This window comes from Myxine glutinosa, chromosome 6, assembly GCF_964187855.1.
Source record: "Myxine glutinosa chromosome 6, kmMyxGlut1.1, whole genome shotgun sequence".
Lineage (NCBI taxonomy): Eukaryota > Metazoa > Chordata > Myxini > Myxiniformes > Myxinidae > Myxine > Myxine glutinosa.
The window spans coordinates 148,950,615-148,969,612 of NC_136266.1; the positions used below are offsets into that span (position 1 = coordinate 148,950,615).

The 18,998-nt window shown below is 46.8% G+C and overlaps 1 protein-coding gene across 1 annotated transcript in view; it reads right to left on the reverse strand.

Moving 5' to 3' along the window:
- LOC137412903 (pseudouridylate synthase 1 homolog) overlaps window positions 1–18,998 on the reverse strand; it is a 48,907-nt gene extending 29,909 nt beyond the window's left edge. Inside the window, exons 1-2 of the mRNA XM_078780713.1 lie at window positions 18,904–18,998; window positions 12,327–12,914 (exon numbers count right to left, since the gene is read on the reverse strand). Coding sequence (XP_078636839.1) covers window positions 12,327–12,911 — 585 coding nt within the window. The 5' untranslated portion in view covers window positions 12,912–12,914; window positions 18,904–18,998. The remainder of the gene's footprint in view (window positions 1–12,326; window positions 12,915–18,903) is intronic.

Sequence of the window (18,998 nt, forward strand, 5' to 3'; positions counted from 1 at the left end):
CAATAAATGTTAGTCTTCCATGAATCGTCCAACACTTTCTAAAATCCAAACTCATCCTTCCCCTCCTAAACTCCCCCCATCACCCGTCCCCTCCTATTCTCCCCCCCCCCCCCCCTCCTAAACTCCCCTCTAACCCCTCCCCTCCCAAACTCCACCCTCACCCATCCCCTTCTAAATTCCCTCCTCACCCTCCATTTCAAATCTCCCCCCTCCCCTTCAAATCTCCCCACCCTCCTTTTTTCTCCAATTCTCCCCTCTCACCCTTCCTCCTCCATGCTTCCTCTCCCTTCCAACTCTTACCTCTATCTACCTGCACTGCCCTCTCTACACCTCACCCCCAGGAGTACCTCTGGCTATGGCTTCCCCTTCGCTCCCACCTTTTGTTCATATGTGTGTTGTACCATCCACCAAACAGTGATGACTCAATCTACATTTCGCTGTCTGATAACATGGACCAGCTTCTATCTACTCAAGCAGCCATAAATCATCTGGACTGGTCTCCCATCTTTACTGCCTCTGACATAAACTCATCCGGGGAATTCTTCCAAAGTAAATTGCTCTCTCTCATGCACAGATTTATCCCATCTCATCTTCAGTTGTCATACCCTTCCTCCCATCCATGATACACGGAATCTTGTGGTGAGGCAGTTGCCCTGAAACAACTTGCCTTCGCCTCCTGGAGGGCAAATCCAACAGAAGGCAATCTCATTTCCTTTCACAAAGCCCAGAACAAGTGTGTGTCCACCCTCAGGAGAGCCAGGAAACAATACCTCTCTACTCCCAAGAGTGAACTCTTAAACCTGTCTCTCTCTTCCAAATCCTGGTGGTGACTTGTCAAATCTGTTTCTGGTGTTCGTTCCCCCTCCATCCCCTCCCTTACCTCAAACGGCTACACAGCTGACTCCACACGTGAAAAGGCTGAATGCCTCAACAACTGTTTGCCTCAAAATCTTGTGTCCCAAACCCGTCTCTCTCTGTACCCACCGTACCCAGCTGCTCCTGGACTCTGTGTCCTTCTCTCCTGACAAGGAGGAGAAGTTCCTGTCAATCCTCGACTCTGATTCTGCAACTGGACCAGACGGCATCACGCATCAGCCCACGTGTCCTAGAATCCTGCTCTGCGGCTCTTTCACACCCTCTCTTTTGCTCAATGTCATCTGCCATCAGCTTGGAAATCAGCCAACATTACCGCTTTACACAAAAAGGTGCAATAACAGATCCTTGCAACTACAGACCAATCAACCTGCTCCCAATTATCAGCAAAGTCATGGAATCCATCAGTGGATTTGGATATCAAATCCTTCCTCTTCTCCAATGGCTTGATCTCCGATCATCAATTTGGATTCAGACCAGGTCATTCTACTCTGGACATGCTACTTCTGCTGTCTCAACAATGGATGGAGGTCCTCAATGTCAAACAGGAAATCAGTGCTGTCTCCGTTGACATATCACGTGCCTTCGATATGGCCTGGCACCCCGAGCTGCTAACCAAACTCTCCTCCACGCATGGCTTGCAGACATCCACTCTGGTCGTCGTCAACGTGTAGCCCTGAATGGATTTCTCTCATCTCCCCTTCCTGTTCAGGCTGGAGTCCCCCAAGGCAGTGTTCTGGGCCCTGTGATTTTTCTGGTCTTCGTCAATGATCTCTCCAACTCTCTTGAAAATCCTCTCTATCTCTTTGCTGATGACTCCACTCTCTGCCGCTCCATTCCTCATCCCTCAGATCGGCAGTCTGCAGCCTCCTCACTCTCTGCAGACCTGGACAAAATCACAGACTGGTCAAACAAGTGGAACATGTCTTTCAATCCTGAGAAATCTCACACTCTTACTATGTCTCTCTGAAAAGACCGAATGGACAACCCTCCCATCTACTTCCTCAACCATCCTCTCCAAGAAGTTCTGTCACTCAAGCTTTTGGGTCTCACTGTCTGCCATGACCTTTCCTGGGAAAACCACATTTCCAAGCTGGCCTCCAAAGCCTGTTGCCGACTGGGCATCATCCGTCGTGCGAAGTCCTTCCTTGGCACACCTGAGCTCCTCACCACATACAAGGCTTTCATCTGCAGCTCAATGGAATACTGCTCTCCCCTCTGGGGCTGGTGCCCCTGCCTCACACCTAGCTCGGCTTCACGCTGTTGAAACCAAAGCTTTCAGAATCGTTGGAATCTCCCGCGAAGAAGCTGATTGTGAGGGCCTTTGACTCACCACAAGCAGGTAGGTGGTCTTTCTGTCTTCTACCGACTCCTATCCGGTCGAGCCGCCCACCTCTATCTTCTGTGCTCTGTCCCCCAAATATTCCTCCAGGTCACACAAGATCTGCCAGCAACCATCTTCTGGTGAAATTGCCAAAATCAAGACTCTCTGCTCACCTTCACTCTTTCATTCCTTTTTACTCCCACCTCTGGAACAAACTCCCTCCCTCTCTTCAATCCCACTCCTCCCTCCAGGTCTTTAAAACAGCTGTTCACCACCATCGCTTGTGATGATCTAACCCTACCCTAGCCCTACCCCCGTCCAAAACCTTGATCTTTTCTGCCCCCATCAAGTCACCCCAGATCCACTTTTTTGCAATACCAGCTTCTTTCCTGGAAGTCCTAGCAGTGTCCATGTGTTTTATACCTCTCCCACCCCCACCCTTTCCCATGCCTCCCCCCCCCACCCTTTCCCATGCCTCCCCCCCCCCCCCCACCCAAGCCTTCTCCCTCCCACATTTCTCCCGATGTCCCTGCTCTCAAATGTTGTACTTGTGTGCTTCCCCCTCTCTCCCCATCTTGTCTCCCGCTCCCTTTATTGTATGTTTTGTGTGTCCGTTTGTTTTTTTGTCATTAATGTTAGCTCTTACACGAGCCTCGATCTTGTATGCAAAACAAATATCCCAAGCACCCTCTAAGTCTGGCCTATATGGTAAGGTGGTAAAAAGGAAGCCATTACTCAAAATATCCCACCTTGAGTCCCATTTGAGGTATGCAAAGAAGCACTCGGGAGATTCTGAAGCCATGTGGCAAAAAGGTTCTGTGGTCTGACGAAGCCAAGATGGACCTTTTTGGCCTCAATGTAAAACATTACATTTGGCACAAACCCATCACAGCACATCACCCAAAGAACACCATCCCTACTGGGAAGCATGGTGGTGGCAGCATCATGTTATGGGGATGTATCTCATCAGCAGGGAGCAGGACACTTGTCAGAATAGAAGGAAAAATGGATGGAGCAAAATACAGAACAATCCGAGAGGAAAACTTGCTGCCCTTTGCAAGAAAGCTGAAATTTGGATGGAAGTTCACCTTTCAGCATGACAACCAGACAAAGCACACAGCCAAAGCTACACGAGTGGCTAAGAACCAAAAAGATAAATGTCCTTGAGTGGCCCAGTCAGAGCCCCAACCTAAATCCAATCGAAAAATCTGTGGCATGACTTGAAGGTTGCTGTCCATCACGCTCCCTACACAACTTGACTGAGCTTCTTCTTTTTTCTTTTTTTTGTATACATAATCGAGGCTCGTGAAAGAGCTAACATTTATCACACAAACAAATCAAACAAACAAACAAATAAAGTATATAAAAAGGGGAGCGGTAGACAAGATGGGGAGAGAAGGGGAAGCACATAAACACAACATTTGAGAGCAGGGACATCGGGAATGTGTGGGAGGGAGGGGCTTGGGGGGAGGCGGCGTGGGAATGAGGGGGGGGAGGTGGGAGAAGTATAAACACAAGGACACCAAGGACTTCCAGGAAAGAAGTTGGTATTTCAAAAAAGTGGATTTGGGGTGAAATTAGCGGGGGTAGAAAAGATCAAGGTTTTGGATGGGGGAAGATAAGAGATGGTAGTGAACAGCTGTTTTAAAGACCTGGAGGGAGGAGTGGGATTGAAGAGAGTGAGGGAGTTTGTTCCAGAGGCGGGAGTAAAGAGGAATGAAGGAGTGAAGGTGAGCAGAGAGTCTTGATTTTGGCAGTTTAACCATAAGAGGGTTGCAGGCAGATCTTGTGCGACCTGTAGGAATATTTGTGGGACAGAGCCCAGAGAGAGCTGGAGGAGCAAGGCCGGAGAGGAGTCGGTAGAAGACAGAAAGACCACCAATCTGCCTGCGGTGAGTAAGTGAAAGGCCCTCGGAGGTAGCTTCATCACGGGAGATTCCAATGATTCTGAACGCTTTGGTTTCAACAGCGTGAAGACGAGCTGGGTGTGAGGCAGGAGCACCAGCCCAGAGGGGAGAGCAGTATTCCATTGAGCTGCGGATGAAAGCCTTGTATGTGGTGAGGAGCTCAGGTGTGCCAAGGAAGGACTTCGCACGACGGAGGATGCCCAGTCGGCGACTGGCTTTGGAGGCCAGATTTGAAATGTGGTTTTCCCAGGAAAGATCATGGCAGACAGTGAGACCCAAAAGCTTGAGTGACAGAACTTCTTGGAGAGGATTATTCAGACAGTGGATGGGAGGGTTGTCCAGTCGGTCTTTTCGGAGAGACATCGTAAGAGTGTGAGATTTGTCAGGATTGAAAGACATGTTCCACTTGTTTGCCCAGTCAGTGATTTTGTCCAGGTCTGCAGAGAGTGAGGAGGCTGCAGACTGCCGATCTGAGGGATGAGGAATGGAGCAGCAGAGAGTGGAGTCGTCAGCAAAGAGATAGAGAGGATTTTCAAGAGAGGCGGAGAGATCATTGATGAAGACCAGAAAAAGCACAGGGCCCAGAACACTGCCTTGGGGGACTCCAGCCTGAACCGGAGGAGGAGATGAGAGAAACCCATTCAGGGCCACACGTTGACTACGACTAGAGAGCAAGTCCGCCAGCCATGCGTGGAGATTTCCATGGATACCAAAGGAGGAGAGTTTGGTGAGCAGAGCGGGGTGCCAGACCGTATCGAAGGCACATGATATGTCGAGGGAGACAGCTCTAATTTCCTGTTTGGCATTGAGGACCTCCATCCATTGTTGAGACAGCAGAAGCAGCATGTCCAGAGTAGAGTGACCTGGTCTGAAACCAAATTGATGATCAGAGATCAAGCCATTGGAGAAGAGGAAAGATTTCATATCCGAAGCAATGATGGATTCCATGACTTTGCTGATAATTGGGAGAAGGCTGATTGGTCTGTAGTTGCTAGGATCTGTTTTTGCACATTTTTTGTGTAAAGCGATGATGTTGGCTGATTTCCAAGCAGATGGCAGATGACCTTGAGCAAAGGAGAGGGTGAAGAGAACAGAGAGAGGGAGTGAAAGAGCGGAAGAACAGGATTTTAGGACCCGTGGGCTGATGCCGTCAGGTCCACTTGCAGAACTGGAACTGGACCAGAGCTTGAACCGTTTTGTACAAAAGAATGGGCTATTATTGCCCAATCGAGGTGTGCAAGGTTGGTAGAGGCCGAGCCCAACAGACTCACAGCTGTAATTGCTACCAAAGGTGCTTCCATTAAGTAGTAACTCAGGTGGGTGGAGACTTATCAAACAAGATATTCTAGTTTTGTATTTTTAATTACTTTTCGGAAATTTTAGAATTCGTTTTTCACTTGGAAGTCGTGGGTTACGGTGTGTAAATAAAGGTGGAACAAGCGTTACGCCTAGGTCCACAATCGGTGAATTGATGTGAGTTGACAAAGTGGAAGACGCAGAAAACATGGAAGAGTCAATAATATTTGTGAGTGGGTTGGAGACACACCCACACACCAGATTAGAAGTTAGTAGTTCGTTTATTTTTCAAGATATTCCGCTCACAAGGTTCAGACATATATGGTGGCGGCCATATTGGATTTTGACGTGGCGACCCAATTTTCAATAGCGTTCTTCCTTATGCCTAGATACACCCACACACCAGATTAGAAGTTGGTACTTCGCTTATTTTTCAAGATATTCCGCTCACAAGGTTGACATACATGGCGGTGGCCATCTTGGATTTTGACGTGGCGACCCAATTTTCAATAGGGTTCTTCCATATGCCTGGTATTGGCTTAGCGGTTAGGGTGTCGGCTTGGGATCCTAGGATCCTGGGTTCGAATCCCGGTCGATCGCTGAATTAACACCAGGGGGGTTGACTCAGCCTGTCATCCTTCCGAGGTCGGCAAATTGAGTACCAGCTTGCTGGGATGAATGATCCCGGTGTGTACCCCGGTTTAGAATCGGTACACCGTTTCCCTGCGCATCGTAAGAGGCGACCAAGGGTTGGCGTCAGGAAGGGCATCCGGCCATAAAAAAAACTGCCTCAAACAGGGAACCATGATTGTCATGGGGCCCGCAAGGCTAACCCCCGCTCTAGCAGGGAAAAATGGCCTTAAAACGATCATTCATTCATTCATTCATATGCCTAGTTGCACCCACACACCAAATTAGAATTCGGTCCTTCGCTTACGCACGCACGCACGGACGGACGCACACACGGACAGAGGGGAAAACCATAGTCCCCCTTTCGCTCCGCAGTGCGATGGGGGACAAAAAGTCCGATTTAATGCAATTTAATTCCAGGTTATAAAGCAACAAAAGGTGAAAATTTTGGAAGGGGGTGTAGACTTTCTATAGGCACTGTGTATGTATAAATACATTTCCCAGTAATCTTGGACAGAAATGTAACAAGTTGCCGTCTTCATAAAAATTACACGGAAATTCACCAACTTGTATTTCCCAGTGTGTACCCTGGATAAGAATAGGTACGCCGTATCCCTGCGTGTCGTAAGAGGCGACTAAGAGGGTTGGCGTCAGGAAGGGCATCCGGCCAGAACAAAACATTGCCTCAAAAAAAGAACCATGACAATTACAACTATACACAAAGAATTAAGTTAAGCACCCCTACACAACGAATTAAGGTAAGCACCCCCTAATATATATTCTTTGTGTATATGTATACATTGGCATATATTCTAAGGTATGTGAGATCAAATAATGATTGGTATGACATTAGCAATTATCCATTGATGAAATTGAGTGATCAAAGTGAAAAAAAGTGATTGGTTGAGTCAGTGATCCGATCACGTGGGTCCTACACACGTTATTGACGCAAAGATCGCTAGAGGTCTTCTCAGAACAATGACTGTACGTTAGAAAACATAAACGTCATCCACACTGTCCGTGATGGACCTATAGCTCCATACTTAAATTGAGGTGAAAATATGCCTAAAATTCCCAAAAAATTTCACCTTAAATTATTCAGAATAAAATATTGAAAACGGCATGATTGTTATGTTTTTATGTGACCATAATATCACTTCTCCAGAAAATATAGCAATATCATGGGTATATTACACTGTTTTGACGACAACAAACTTGTAATGTGCGAGGTTGTAAAAAAACGGGGGGGGTGCTCAACTTAATTCTTTGTGTATACATGTGGGCAGGGTACAGCCCGAAGTGGAGATCGGTTTCTGAGGTTTGGGACATGGAACGTAGGGACAATGACAGGGAGATCAGGAGAAGTGGTGGAAGTATTGGTCAGAAGAAGAGTGGAGATATGTTGTGTGCAAGAGACGAGATGGAAGGGAAGTGGTGTGAGAATGGTGAAGGGTAGGCAGGGACAGAAATACAAGTTTGTGTGGCAAGGGTGCCCGGAGGGCGTGAATGGTGTTGGTGTCCTGTTTTCTGAGGCGTTCGTAGACAGTGTGGTGAGTGTGACTAGAGTGAGTGATAGGTTGATGATGGTGAAAATGATGATTGGAAAGCTCTTGGTGAACGTCATCTCGGGATATGCTACGCAGGTTGGTCGAAGCGATGAAGAGAAGGACAAGTTGTGGTGTGCGATAGAGAAGCTGATGGAAAACGTGAAAGATGAGGAAGTTGTTGTGGTAGGAGGATACCTAAATGGACATGTGGGAAGGAGTATGGATGGTTTTGACGGAGTTCATGGGGGTTACGGATATGGTGTGAGAAATGGAGAAGGTGAAAGGATTTTGGAGTTTGCTGATGGAGCTGATTTGTTGATTTGTAATACTCAGTTCCAGAAAGAGGATAATAAGCTTGTTACATACATGTCAGGTGGGTCGACGACAACCGTTGATTACCTGATGGTGCGTAGGCGAGATAGGGGGGACATCCGGGACACAAAGGTGATCCCGGGGGAGGAGGCTGTTTCACAGCACCACTTGGTTGTCTGCGACATAAGGGTGAAAGGTGCGAGGAGAGCTCGGCGGGTGAAGTACCAACCGAGAATGAAGGTGTGGAGGTTGAAAGAGGTGACAGTATGGGAGGCATTAAAAGAGAGGCTGAGTAGGGTCGAGGATGATGTGGTTGAGCTTGAAAGTGGTTGGATGTTAATGAAAGCTAGTCTGTTGGGAGCCGTTGGTGAGGTATGTGGATGGACAAAAGGACCACCGAGGCACTCGGAAACATGGTGGTGGGATGATGAAGTTGGAAAGAGGATTGACGAGAAGAGGAAGAAGTTCAAGGAGTGGCAGAAGGCGAAGGGTACGGGAGCAGAAACAGCAGAGCATGAAAGTTATAAGGCAGCCAGGAAGGCTGCAAAGAAAGAGGTAGCAAAGGCGCAGGAGGCATGTAGGAAAATGTTCGGAGAACGCTTGGATTCGGAAGAGGGTCAGAAAGCAGTATTCAGCATTGCAAAGCAGATAGCGAAAGAGAGGTGTGATGTGATGGGGGTGAGTTGCTTGAAGGATGAAGTGGGACAAATCGTTGTCGACCCAGATGGAATTAAAGGAAGATGGAAAAGATATATGGAAATGCTGTTGAATACAGAGAATGAATGGGATGGCAACATAGAGAGTAACCCAGTTTTAGGACCGGCAGAGAAGATAACTGAGAAGGAAGTTGAGGAAGCGATAAAAGCAATTTAAAAAACCACCTTTAGAGGCCATTTTTCCCCGCAAAGCGGGGGTTGGCCTTTTTCGGGAACCGTGGTTGTTGTTGTTTTTCGGTCCCCTTTTTGAAGCAATGTTTTACGGCCGGATGCCCTTCCTGACGCCAACCCTTTTTGCCGCCTTTAACGACAAACAGGGAATTACCAGTGAACTGGTACTCAATTAGCCGACCTCGGAAGGATGACAGGCTGAGTCAACCCCCCTGGCGTTAATTCAGCGATCGGACCGGGATTCGAACCCAGGATCCTAGGATCCTAAGCCGGCACCCTAGCCGCTAGCCCAACACCAGGGATTCTAAGCGATAAAAGCAATGAAGGGTAGAAAAGCGGGAGGGCCGACGGGAGTTGTGGGAGATATGTTCAAGGCAGCAGGACGTTGGGGTGTGAAGAGAATGACAGAGATCTGTAATCTGGTGGTGAAAGAAGGCCGCATTCCAGTGGATTGGGAACTGAGTACCCTTGTCCCTCTATACAAGGGGAAAGGTGACCCTCTGGAGTGTGGCTCGTACCGAGCGATAAAGTTATTGGAGCATGGAATGAAGGTATTGGAAAGGGTGTTGGAGAGGAGGATAAGGAAGAAAGTGAAGATCGACGAAATGCAGTTTGGATTCATGCCAGGAAGAGGAACGACAGACGCGCTTTTCATTGTGAGGCAGTTGCAGGAGAAGTACATGGAGAAGAGGAAGAAGTTGTTTCTTGGGTTTGTTGATCTGGAGAAAGCATTCGATCGGGTTCCACGCAAAGTATTGACATGGGCATTGAGGAAGTTAGGAGTGGAGGAATGGTTGATCAGAGTAGTGATGGCAATGTACAAAAGAGCGCGCACAGCTGTAAGGACGAAGGACGGGAACAGTGGTGAGTTTGAGGTGAAGGTGGGAGTGCATCAGGGGTCGGGACTAAGTCCACTACTATTTGTAGCTGTGATGGAGGTGCTGGCTCAGAACGTAAAGGAGGGTTTACCGTGGGAGTTGTTGTATGCAGATGATCTGGTGTTGATTGCGGAAAGTATGGACGGACTGAAGGAAAAGATGAACACGTGGAAGGAATGTATGGAGACAAAAGGTCTGAAGGTGAATATCAGAAAGACGAAGGTGATGGCAAGTGGTAAAGCATGTGGTGAGGTGGAAAGAACTGGGAAGTGGCCCTGTGCTGTGTGTAGGAAGGGTGTCGGAGTGAACTCCATTCAGTGTACAATGTGCGCTGAGTGGGTTCATCAAAAATGTAGTGGTCTGAGAGGGTCATTAACCAGTGTGGCAGCTACATTCAAATGTAAGGTGTGCACAGAGGGAGCTGCAGATGGAGGAAATGTTGAGTTGGATCTTGGAGACGGTGTGAAGCTGGAAGGTGTGAAAACATTTTGCTACCTCGGAGACATGCTGAATGGAGAAGGTGGATCAGACTCGGCAACGGTTGCTGGAGTGAGATGTGCATGGAAGAAGTTTCGGGAATTGAGTGGCGTGCTGATGATGAGGGGAGTGTCGTTGAAGCTGAAGGGAAAGGTGTATGCTGCATGTGTGAGAAGTGTTATGATATCTGGGAGCGAGACATGGGTAATGAACGTAGAGCAGCAATGAAGGTTGGAAAGGGTGGAAATGCAAATGGTTCGACGGATGTGCGGAGTATCGTTGAGAGAGAGGAAGACAAATGATGAATTGCGAAAGATGATGGGAATAGAGCCTGTGATTGATGCTGTGAAGAGGAACAGGTTGAGATGGTTTGGTCATGTGTTGAGGAAGGATGAACGTGACTGGTTGAGAAGAGTGATGGAAATGAATGTAGAAGGAAGTAGAAGACGGGGAAGACCGAGAAAGACTTGGCTAAAGATGGTGGAAGAAGAATTGCGGGCAAGGGGGTTAACAAGGAGAGATGCAGAAAATAGGGCAAAATGGAGAAGATTGTCATGGTGACCGCAAGGCTAACCCCCGCTCTAGCAGGGAAAATGGCCTTTAAAATGCATGTTGTTGTTGTTGTTGTTGTATTTACTTCAATAATCGTGTATTTTTTACATGAAAGGATGAATATTTTTCAAACAATCAAGCACACTCCCAAGCTTTGTGCAGCTATCTCTACCAATTAGTGATTAATAAAAGGGAAAGCAGGAGAAAGTCATGGACGTCAGTGCGGGAGCCATCTCCCCGCGCTCGGGACATCCTGCTTGATCACCCTTGATCACCTTCCCGGGAGCAAAGGTTGTGGATTGCCGTTTTGACGCACAATAGCACGTTCCCGTTGTTGCGCTCACCAGGCAACGCCTCCTTCCGCTGCCAATCATCCCAAGCTGGAATCCTTCCTTGGGCAGCATTCACTACTTCTTCAATGTGTTTTTTTCACTCCTTCTTCAATGTGTTTTTTTTCACTCCTCCTTCAATGTGTTTTTTTCACTCCTTCTTCAATGGGTTTTTTTTCACTCCTTCTTCAATGGGTTTTTTTTCACTCCTTCTTCAATGGGTTTTTTTTCACTCCTTCTTCAATGGGTTTTTTTCACTCCTCCTTCAATGGGTTTTTTTCACTCCTTCTTCAATGGGTTTTTTCACTCCTTCAATGGGTTTTTTTCACTCCTTCTTCAATGGGTTTTTTTCACTCCTTCAATGGGTTTTTTTTCCACTCCTTCTTCAATGGGTTTTTTCACTCCTCCTTCAATGAGTTTTTTTCACTCCTTCTTCAATGGGGTTTTTTTCACTCCTCCTTCAATGGGTTTTTTTCACTCCTCCTTCAATGGGTTTTTTCACTCCTTCTTCAATGGGTTTTTTTCACTCCTTCTTCAATGGGGTTTTTTTCACTCCTTCTTCAATGTTTTTTTTTTTCACTCCTTCAATGGGTTTTTTTCATTCCTTCTTCAATGGGTGTTTTTTCCTCCCAGCGGTCTTTTCTTCAATGGTTTTCCCACCCGGCAGTTGCCTAGTGTGTTTGAAAAGGCAGATTGTTGTTGCTTTCCTTGCCATCTGAATTGTGGTTGTGTGAGGTGTGGTGATTATTAAAAGTGGTTGTGTGTGGTGCGTGGAGGAATCTATTATATGAGAGAGATGTCTGTTTGTGTGTGTCTGTCTGTGTGTCGCCATTTTTCTCAGAGATGGCTGAACGGATCTTCATCGAACTTTCAGAGGTTCATCAGTAAGTGTCTGGAAGTGTTTTAGGAAAAAAAAAATTGAAAAAAAAAAGGTTCGTTTTTTTGGAGTAAAAAAAAAAAAAAAATAATAATAATAATAATAATAATAATAATAGCTCGATAGTGCCTAGCCTTTTCAAATTAATGACAGTTATAGACAAGAACACATTCGCATAAATAAATACAAAACAATCACCAGACATTTGAACACAAATAAATCAAACAATTCCGTAAGTGTACGAAGTTGGTAGTACGGCTGTCCCGTATCCAGCACATCCAGCACCCAAATCCAGCAATTTAAATCAGAGAAGAAAACAAATAAAAAGGAAGTTATTTTTTTCAAGAAATAGATGGAATGAAAAAGAGTACATACAGTACAGTGAAGGTTGAAAAATAAAAAGATACCAAAAAAACGGACATGGTTTAATTACATACCTGCATGCCGTAGAAACCTTTCCCACAATACACCATGTAGATAGCAACCTTCCTTTTGGGAATTCTTGTGAACTTGTCTGCAGCAGATTCCTGCACTTCCATACATTCCTTCTTTTCCTCTGCATGCAGTGCAGTTTTTGTCTCTTTTCCAAAGTTATTCTCACCATCTTCAATCAACTCTTTGTTCCCCATTGTGCCTTCCACTTTTGCTTGTTGTTCTTTTTCTACATCTCTGTGTTTTTCAAACTTGTCCGTCTCATCCCACTTCATCCTTTTTTCCTTCTCTCGTTGTCCATCATCATCTTCATCTGCATTATTGGTCGCATAGCGTCTCTTATTCTTGTTCTCTTCATCCCCAACATCAGAGAAAATCGTCTCTGGGGGAAATGGAGCCTCATGAGAAAATTCAGACGCCATGCAGACGTAAAAATAGCTACGGCAGGATTGAAATCCAAAGTAAGTCGAGGCGAGAAAGTGAGATGTGAAAGGCCAACGGATGTAATGCGGAGAGGAGGATTGAAGGAGCGATAGAGAATTATATGAAAGCAGTGCCCGTAAAAGCTGGTGTAACATTAGAGGTTGCATTCACTGAGGAAGAAAAAGAGAGAGAAACAAAACATGGAGGCAAAAAGGGAGGGGAGACAAAATAAATGCAAAGTTAGGAGGTATGGGTATGCAGTATCAAAGAGGTAATAACCATGACTTAAAATGAAAGAGTAAACACGGATCATTACAAATTATAGGGTTAAACAAGATCTAGAACGAGTAAACATCGCATACCCTCACCTGGACTTGTTTTGTGTGGTTTTATAAGTACTGTACATATTTGTTGACGTACACACTTTATCTTACTATAATTGACCAAATTTCCGTCCGTCTGTCTGTCTGTCCGTCCGTTCGAAGGTACCGCAAAAACGGCTGAACCGATCGCAACCATATTTTGGGTGGGTCATCCTGGGACCCCCTGGAGTAAAATAGGCCATATTGTTTTTCCAATTTCAGCGTTGGCCTCCAGCATCGGACTCGGTGACCTCGGACAAAGACCTTTTATAAGGACATGGGTTGAATCCCTACTTTCTTTTTTTTTTTTTTTTTTTGTATACTGAATCGAGGCTCGTGAAAGAGCTAACATTAACTTCACAAACAAACCGACCAGACAAACAAAATACACAAAAAGAGGGAGCGGAAGACAAGATGGGGAGAAAAGGGGAAGCACACACACACACAACATCCGAGAGCAGGGAGATGTGTGGAAGGGAGAGGGCCCGGGGGGAGGAGGCGTGGGAAGGGGGGGGGGGGGAGGGAGAAGTATAAAGCACAAGGACACCAAGGACTTCCAGGACAAAAGTTGGGATTTCAAAAAGTGGAATTGGGGTGAAATTAGCGGGGGTAGAAAACATCAAGGTTTTGGATGGGGGAAGATAAGAGATGGTGGTGAACAGCTGTTTTAAAGACTTGGAGGGTGGAGTGGGATTGAAGAGAGTGAGGGAGTTTGTTCCAGAGGCGGGAGAAAAGAGGAATGAAGGAGTGAAGGTGAGCAGAGAGTCTTGATTTTGGCAGTTTAACCAAAAGAGGGTTGCAGGCAGATCTTGTGCGACCTGTAGGAATATTTGCGGGACAGAGCCCAGAGAGAGCTGGGGGGGGCAAGGCCAGAGAGGAGTCGGTAGAAGACGGAAAGACCACCAACCTGCCTGCGGTGAGTGAGTGAGAGGCCCTTGGAGTTAGCTTCATCGCGGGAGATTCCAATGATTCTGAATGCTTTGGTTTCAACAGCGTGAAGGCGAGCTAGGTGTGAGGCAGGAGCACCAGCCCAGAGGGGAGAGCAGTATTCCATTGAGCTACGGATGAAAGCCTTGTATGTGGTGAGGAGCTCAGGTGTGCCAAGGAAGGACTTCGCACGACGGAGGATGCCCAGTCGGCGACTGGCTTTGGAGGCCAGATTTGAAATGTGGTTTTTCCAGGAAAGATCATGGCAGATAGTGAGACCCAAAAGCTTGAGTGACAGAACTTCTTGGAGAGGATTATTCAGAAAGTGGATGGGAGGGTTGTCCAGTCGGTCTTTTTGGAGAGACATCGTAAGAGTGTGAGATTTGTCAGGATTGAAAGACATGTTCCACTTGTTTGCCCAGTCTGTGATTTTGTCAAGGTCTGCAGAGAGTGAGGAGGCTGCAGACTGCCGATCTGAGGGATGAAGAATGGAGCGACAGAGAGTAGAGTCGTCAGCAAAGAGATAGAGAGGATTTTCAAGAGAGTCAGAGAGATCATTGATGAAGATCAGAAAAAGCACAGGGCCCAGAACACTGCCTTGGGGAACTCCAGCCTGAACAGGAAGAGGAGATGAGAGAAACCCATTCAGGGCCACACGTTGACTACGACTAGAGAGGAAGTCCGCCAGCCATGCGTGGAGATTTCCATGGATACCAAAAGAGGAGAGTTTGGTGAGCAGAGCGGGGTGCCAGACCGTATCGAAGGCACGTGATATGTCAAGGGAGACTGCTCTAATTTCCTGTTTGGCATTTAGGACCTCCATCCATTGTTGAGAAAGCAGAAGCAGCATGTCCAGAGTGGAGTGTCCAGGTCTAAAACCAAATTGATGATCAGAGATCAAGCCATTGGAGAAGAGGAAAGATTTCATATCTGAAGCAATGATGGATTCCATGACTTTGCTGATAATTGGGAGAAGGCTGATTGGTCTGTAGTTGCTGGGATCTGTTTTTGCACCTTTTTTGTGCAAAGCGGTGATGTTGGCAGATTTCCAAGCAGATGGAAGATGACCTTGAGCAAAAGAGAGGGTGAAGAGAACAGAGAGGGGGAGTGAAAGAGCGGAAGAACATGATTTTAGGACCCGTGGGCTGATGCCGTCAGGTCCAGTTGCAGAATCAGAGTCGAGGGTTGACAGAAACTTTTCCACCTTGTCAGAAGGAAAGGACACAGAGTCCAGGAGCAGCTGGGTACGACTGGGTACGGTGGGTACAGAGAGGGATGGGTTTGGGACACAAGATTTAGAGGCAAACACAGAGTTGAGGCATTCAGCTTTTTCACGTGCGGAGTCAGCCGTGTGGCCATTTAAGGTGAGGGAGGGGATGGAGGGGGAACAAACACCAGAAACAGATTTCACCAGAAGCCACCAGGATTTGGAAGAGGGAGACAGATAAGAGAGTTCGGTCCTGAGGACGGAGAGATATTATTTCCTGGCTCTCCTGAGGGTGGACACACACTTGTTTCGGGCTTTGTGAAAGGAAATGAGATTTCCTTCCGTTGGATTTGCTTTCCAGGAGACGAAAGCAAGTTGTTTCTGGGCAATAGCCTCACCACAAGATTCCGTGTACCATGGACGGGAGGAAGGGTATGACAACTGAAGACGAGAAGGGATAAATCTGTGCATGAGAGAGAGCAATTTACTTTGGAAGAATTCCCAGGATGAGTTGATGTCAGAGGCAGTAGAGATGGGAGACCAGTCCAGATGATTGATGGCTGCTTGAAGACCGTGCCAGTTGGCCTGAGTGAAATGCCAGACTCGTCGACACTGAGGAGGCTCTCTGAAAATGGTCAGAGAGATGTCCACTTTAACAAGCACATGATCAGAAGAGCCAATTGGAGCAGAAGAAGAGCAGCAGACATTTTCAGGGAAGTTAGTCATAACCAAGTCCAGAAGAGAAGATTCTCCGTTGACTGAGATCCGGGTTGGGAAATTGACAGATTGTGTCAGTCCCAGTGAGGCACAGAAGTCCTTTGCTGAAGAGCCATGGCTGATGAAAGAGGAACCCACACCCAGCCAGCTGGCATGGTGACAGTTGAAATCACCACATATGAGGAAGAGAGAGTTGGGATGGGTAGATAGAAGTTGGTCCATATTATCAGACAGCGAGATGTAGATGGAGTCATCACTGTTTGGTGGACGGTACAACACGCATATGAACAAAAGGTGGGAGCGAAGGGGAAGCCGTAGCCAAAGGTATTCCTGGGGGTGAGGTGGAGAGAGGGCAGTGCAGGGCGAGTGAGGAAGAGAGTTTTTTATAAAGATAGCAACCCCACCTCCAGGACGAGGCTCAGGTCTATCATACCGGAGGAGGGAGTAACCTGGGAGAGATACCAAGGAATCAGAGACATCATGAAGGAGGAAGGTTTCTGTTAAGCAGATCACGTCTGGTTTGTCAGAAGCAACCTGTATGGAGAGATCAGTTAAGTTTGAGCGAAGGCCCCGGATGTTTGAGGTCCATACTGTTAAGGAAGAGGAAGGGGGAGCATCGGATACAGAACAGGGGGGGGGGGAGCGGTAGGGCAGGATGTGGAAGAGGAGGAAGAGGTAGGGAGAGCTGTTGCAGGTGTGTCAGAGATTACAGAATAGCTTGGAGAAAGGGAAGAACGGGGTGGACAAAAGGTTTGATGGTGTTTGGGTGAGGCGCAGTGAGGTGTTATTTGAGGAGGGGGAAGAGTGAGGCAGAAGGTTGAGGAAGATGAAGGTGAAAGTTGGAAGGGGGAAGAAGCGGGGAGGACGCTTTGAGGAGGAGGGGTGAGAGGGGAGTCTAGGAGGGGAGGAGTGAGGGAGAGTCTCGGAGGGGAGGGGTGTGGGGGGAGTTTAGGAGGGAAGGGGCAGCGGGGGAGATTTGAAAGGGATGGGTGTTTGGGAAGATTTGGGGGGGAGGGGCAAGGGGGAAGATTTGACAGAGATGGGTGATTGGGAAGATTTGGAGGGGAGGGGTGTGATTGGATTTTGAAAAGTGTACGATTTATGGGAAACGAACATTTATTGCAAAATGAGTTTCTTGAGACATTCGAGTCAAAAATACGTTTGAGGACGCTGAAGGGTGGGTGGAGTTCTGGAGAGTTTAGGGAATGAATGAAAGATGCACTGTAAGAGATGGAATTTTTTTTTTGAATGAATAGAATTGGTGAGCAAGTCGAAAGCATCCTTTTATAGAAGAAGTAGAAAAAAGTGTTATAGAATATGACATAATAATAAAGTTCTTCAGGGGACAGATGAAACATGTATTAACAACTTGATCACGTGATCTCGAACAACGTGGTCGAAGAACGAAAGAACAAATAACGAAGAACGAAAGAGCAAAAGAACGAAGAACGAAAGAACAAATAAGAACGCACAAGCGGATAAGAACCGGGAAGGGAAAAAAATTTTTGGTTTTTTTTGAGATTTTAAAACAAGGGAGTATGGGTGAAAAGCCCGTGAAAAACAGAGACCGAAAGTAGTTGCAGCACGATCGAAGAACCGCTGAGACAAAAAACAAAAGCCTCAAGCCAAGGTCTGAGGACACGGTAGCCGACTAGTACTACACTAGGCCTCTGAATACACGATACGAAAAAACCGACGATTCTGTACACAGGTATGAAAAACCAACACCGAGAAACCTATTAAAGTCACCCCAATAGGTACATGCACCGAAAGAAAGATAAAGATACGACAAAAACACAAATGTGAAAGATCACTTAGCTTCGAAAGCGTGAGCGCATGGAACAGCTTCGAAAAGACGTGACCTCGCCGTGATCTCGCGAGATCTGTACGGGCTTGAGAGAATGCCAAGTGCCAACCCCCTCCCTGCCATCATGGCCGTCTCTCCAACTCACAATCCCACGAGATATGCGGAAAGGACGACCCAAAACCAATTATCTTCTTTTTGATTCGTATATAAACATCATTAAAAGTAAATAATGACCTCGGCCAAAGTTCAAACGACTGAGTTTAATCTCTACATGAGAGAATTCCACATAGCTATTTGGGTGGTGTATAAGCTAACAGATCGCTGTCTCCATCGATCTTGCCAAGGCCATGACACCTATCGGCTCAAAATCCTTTTAACTGTTGATTTGGTAGTTTTTACAATGAAAGAAACATTAACAATGTTGTTAAAAGTTTATTTTGTGATTAATTTGTGGGACCATGGTGATTGGAGTTATGTTGTTTGGAATGAAAAAAGAGATATCGGCTTCAAGTAAATGACGACATGCCGTGATGGTTTCTACTTTCTAAACGTGAACTTCGCGGATCGCCATGTGCAGATTCGCCACGGTCCCACGATCGATGTTTCTGTGCGTGAACGTACCCGCTTGTTTGCGAACGGGTATGTTTTTCATGGAAGTCCTTCACGAACTTGCTGTCCATGTCTGACGTGCGACTGAAGGTGCTCCAGGAATGTGGAATTTATTGGTTTCATGCTTTAGCATTCGCTGTATCTGCATTGCCTGTTTGCTTCTGGCCTCCCACCCGTGCGTAGCACATCGACAGACAGACACACACAGAGACACACACAGAGACACACACAGAGACACACACAGAGACACACACAGAGACACACACAGAGACACACACAGAGACACACACACACACACACACACACACACACACACACACACACACACACACACACACACACACACACACACACACACACACACACACACACACACACGTATGGTGCACGAATAATTTGGGACCTGGGTCTGGGCTTTGGAGTGGGAGGGATCCGTTACACCTTTTGAAACACGCATTTGCCATATGGAGATAACAATTAATGAGACACATCTTTCAAAAATGACAGTTTAACTTGCTAACCCGACTCACCGCCTGCAACTCGCAGCAACATTCGCACCTCAGCATTTCCTCCCTCACAATTCACCAACAACGTGCACGACAAGTTTCCCGGAAGCAGGAAGTCT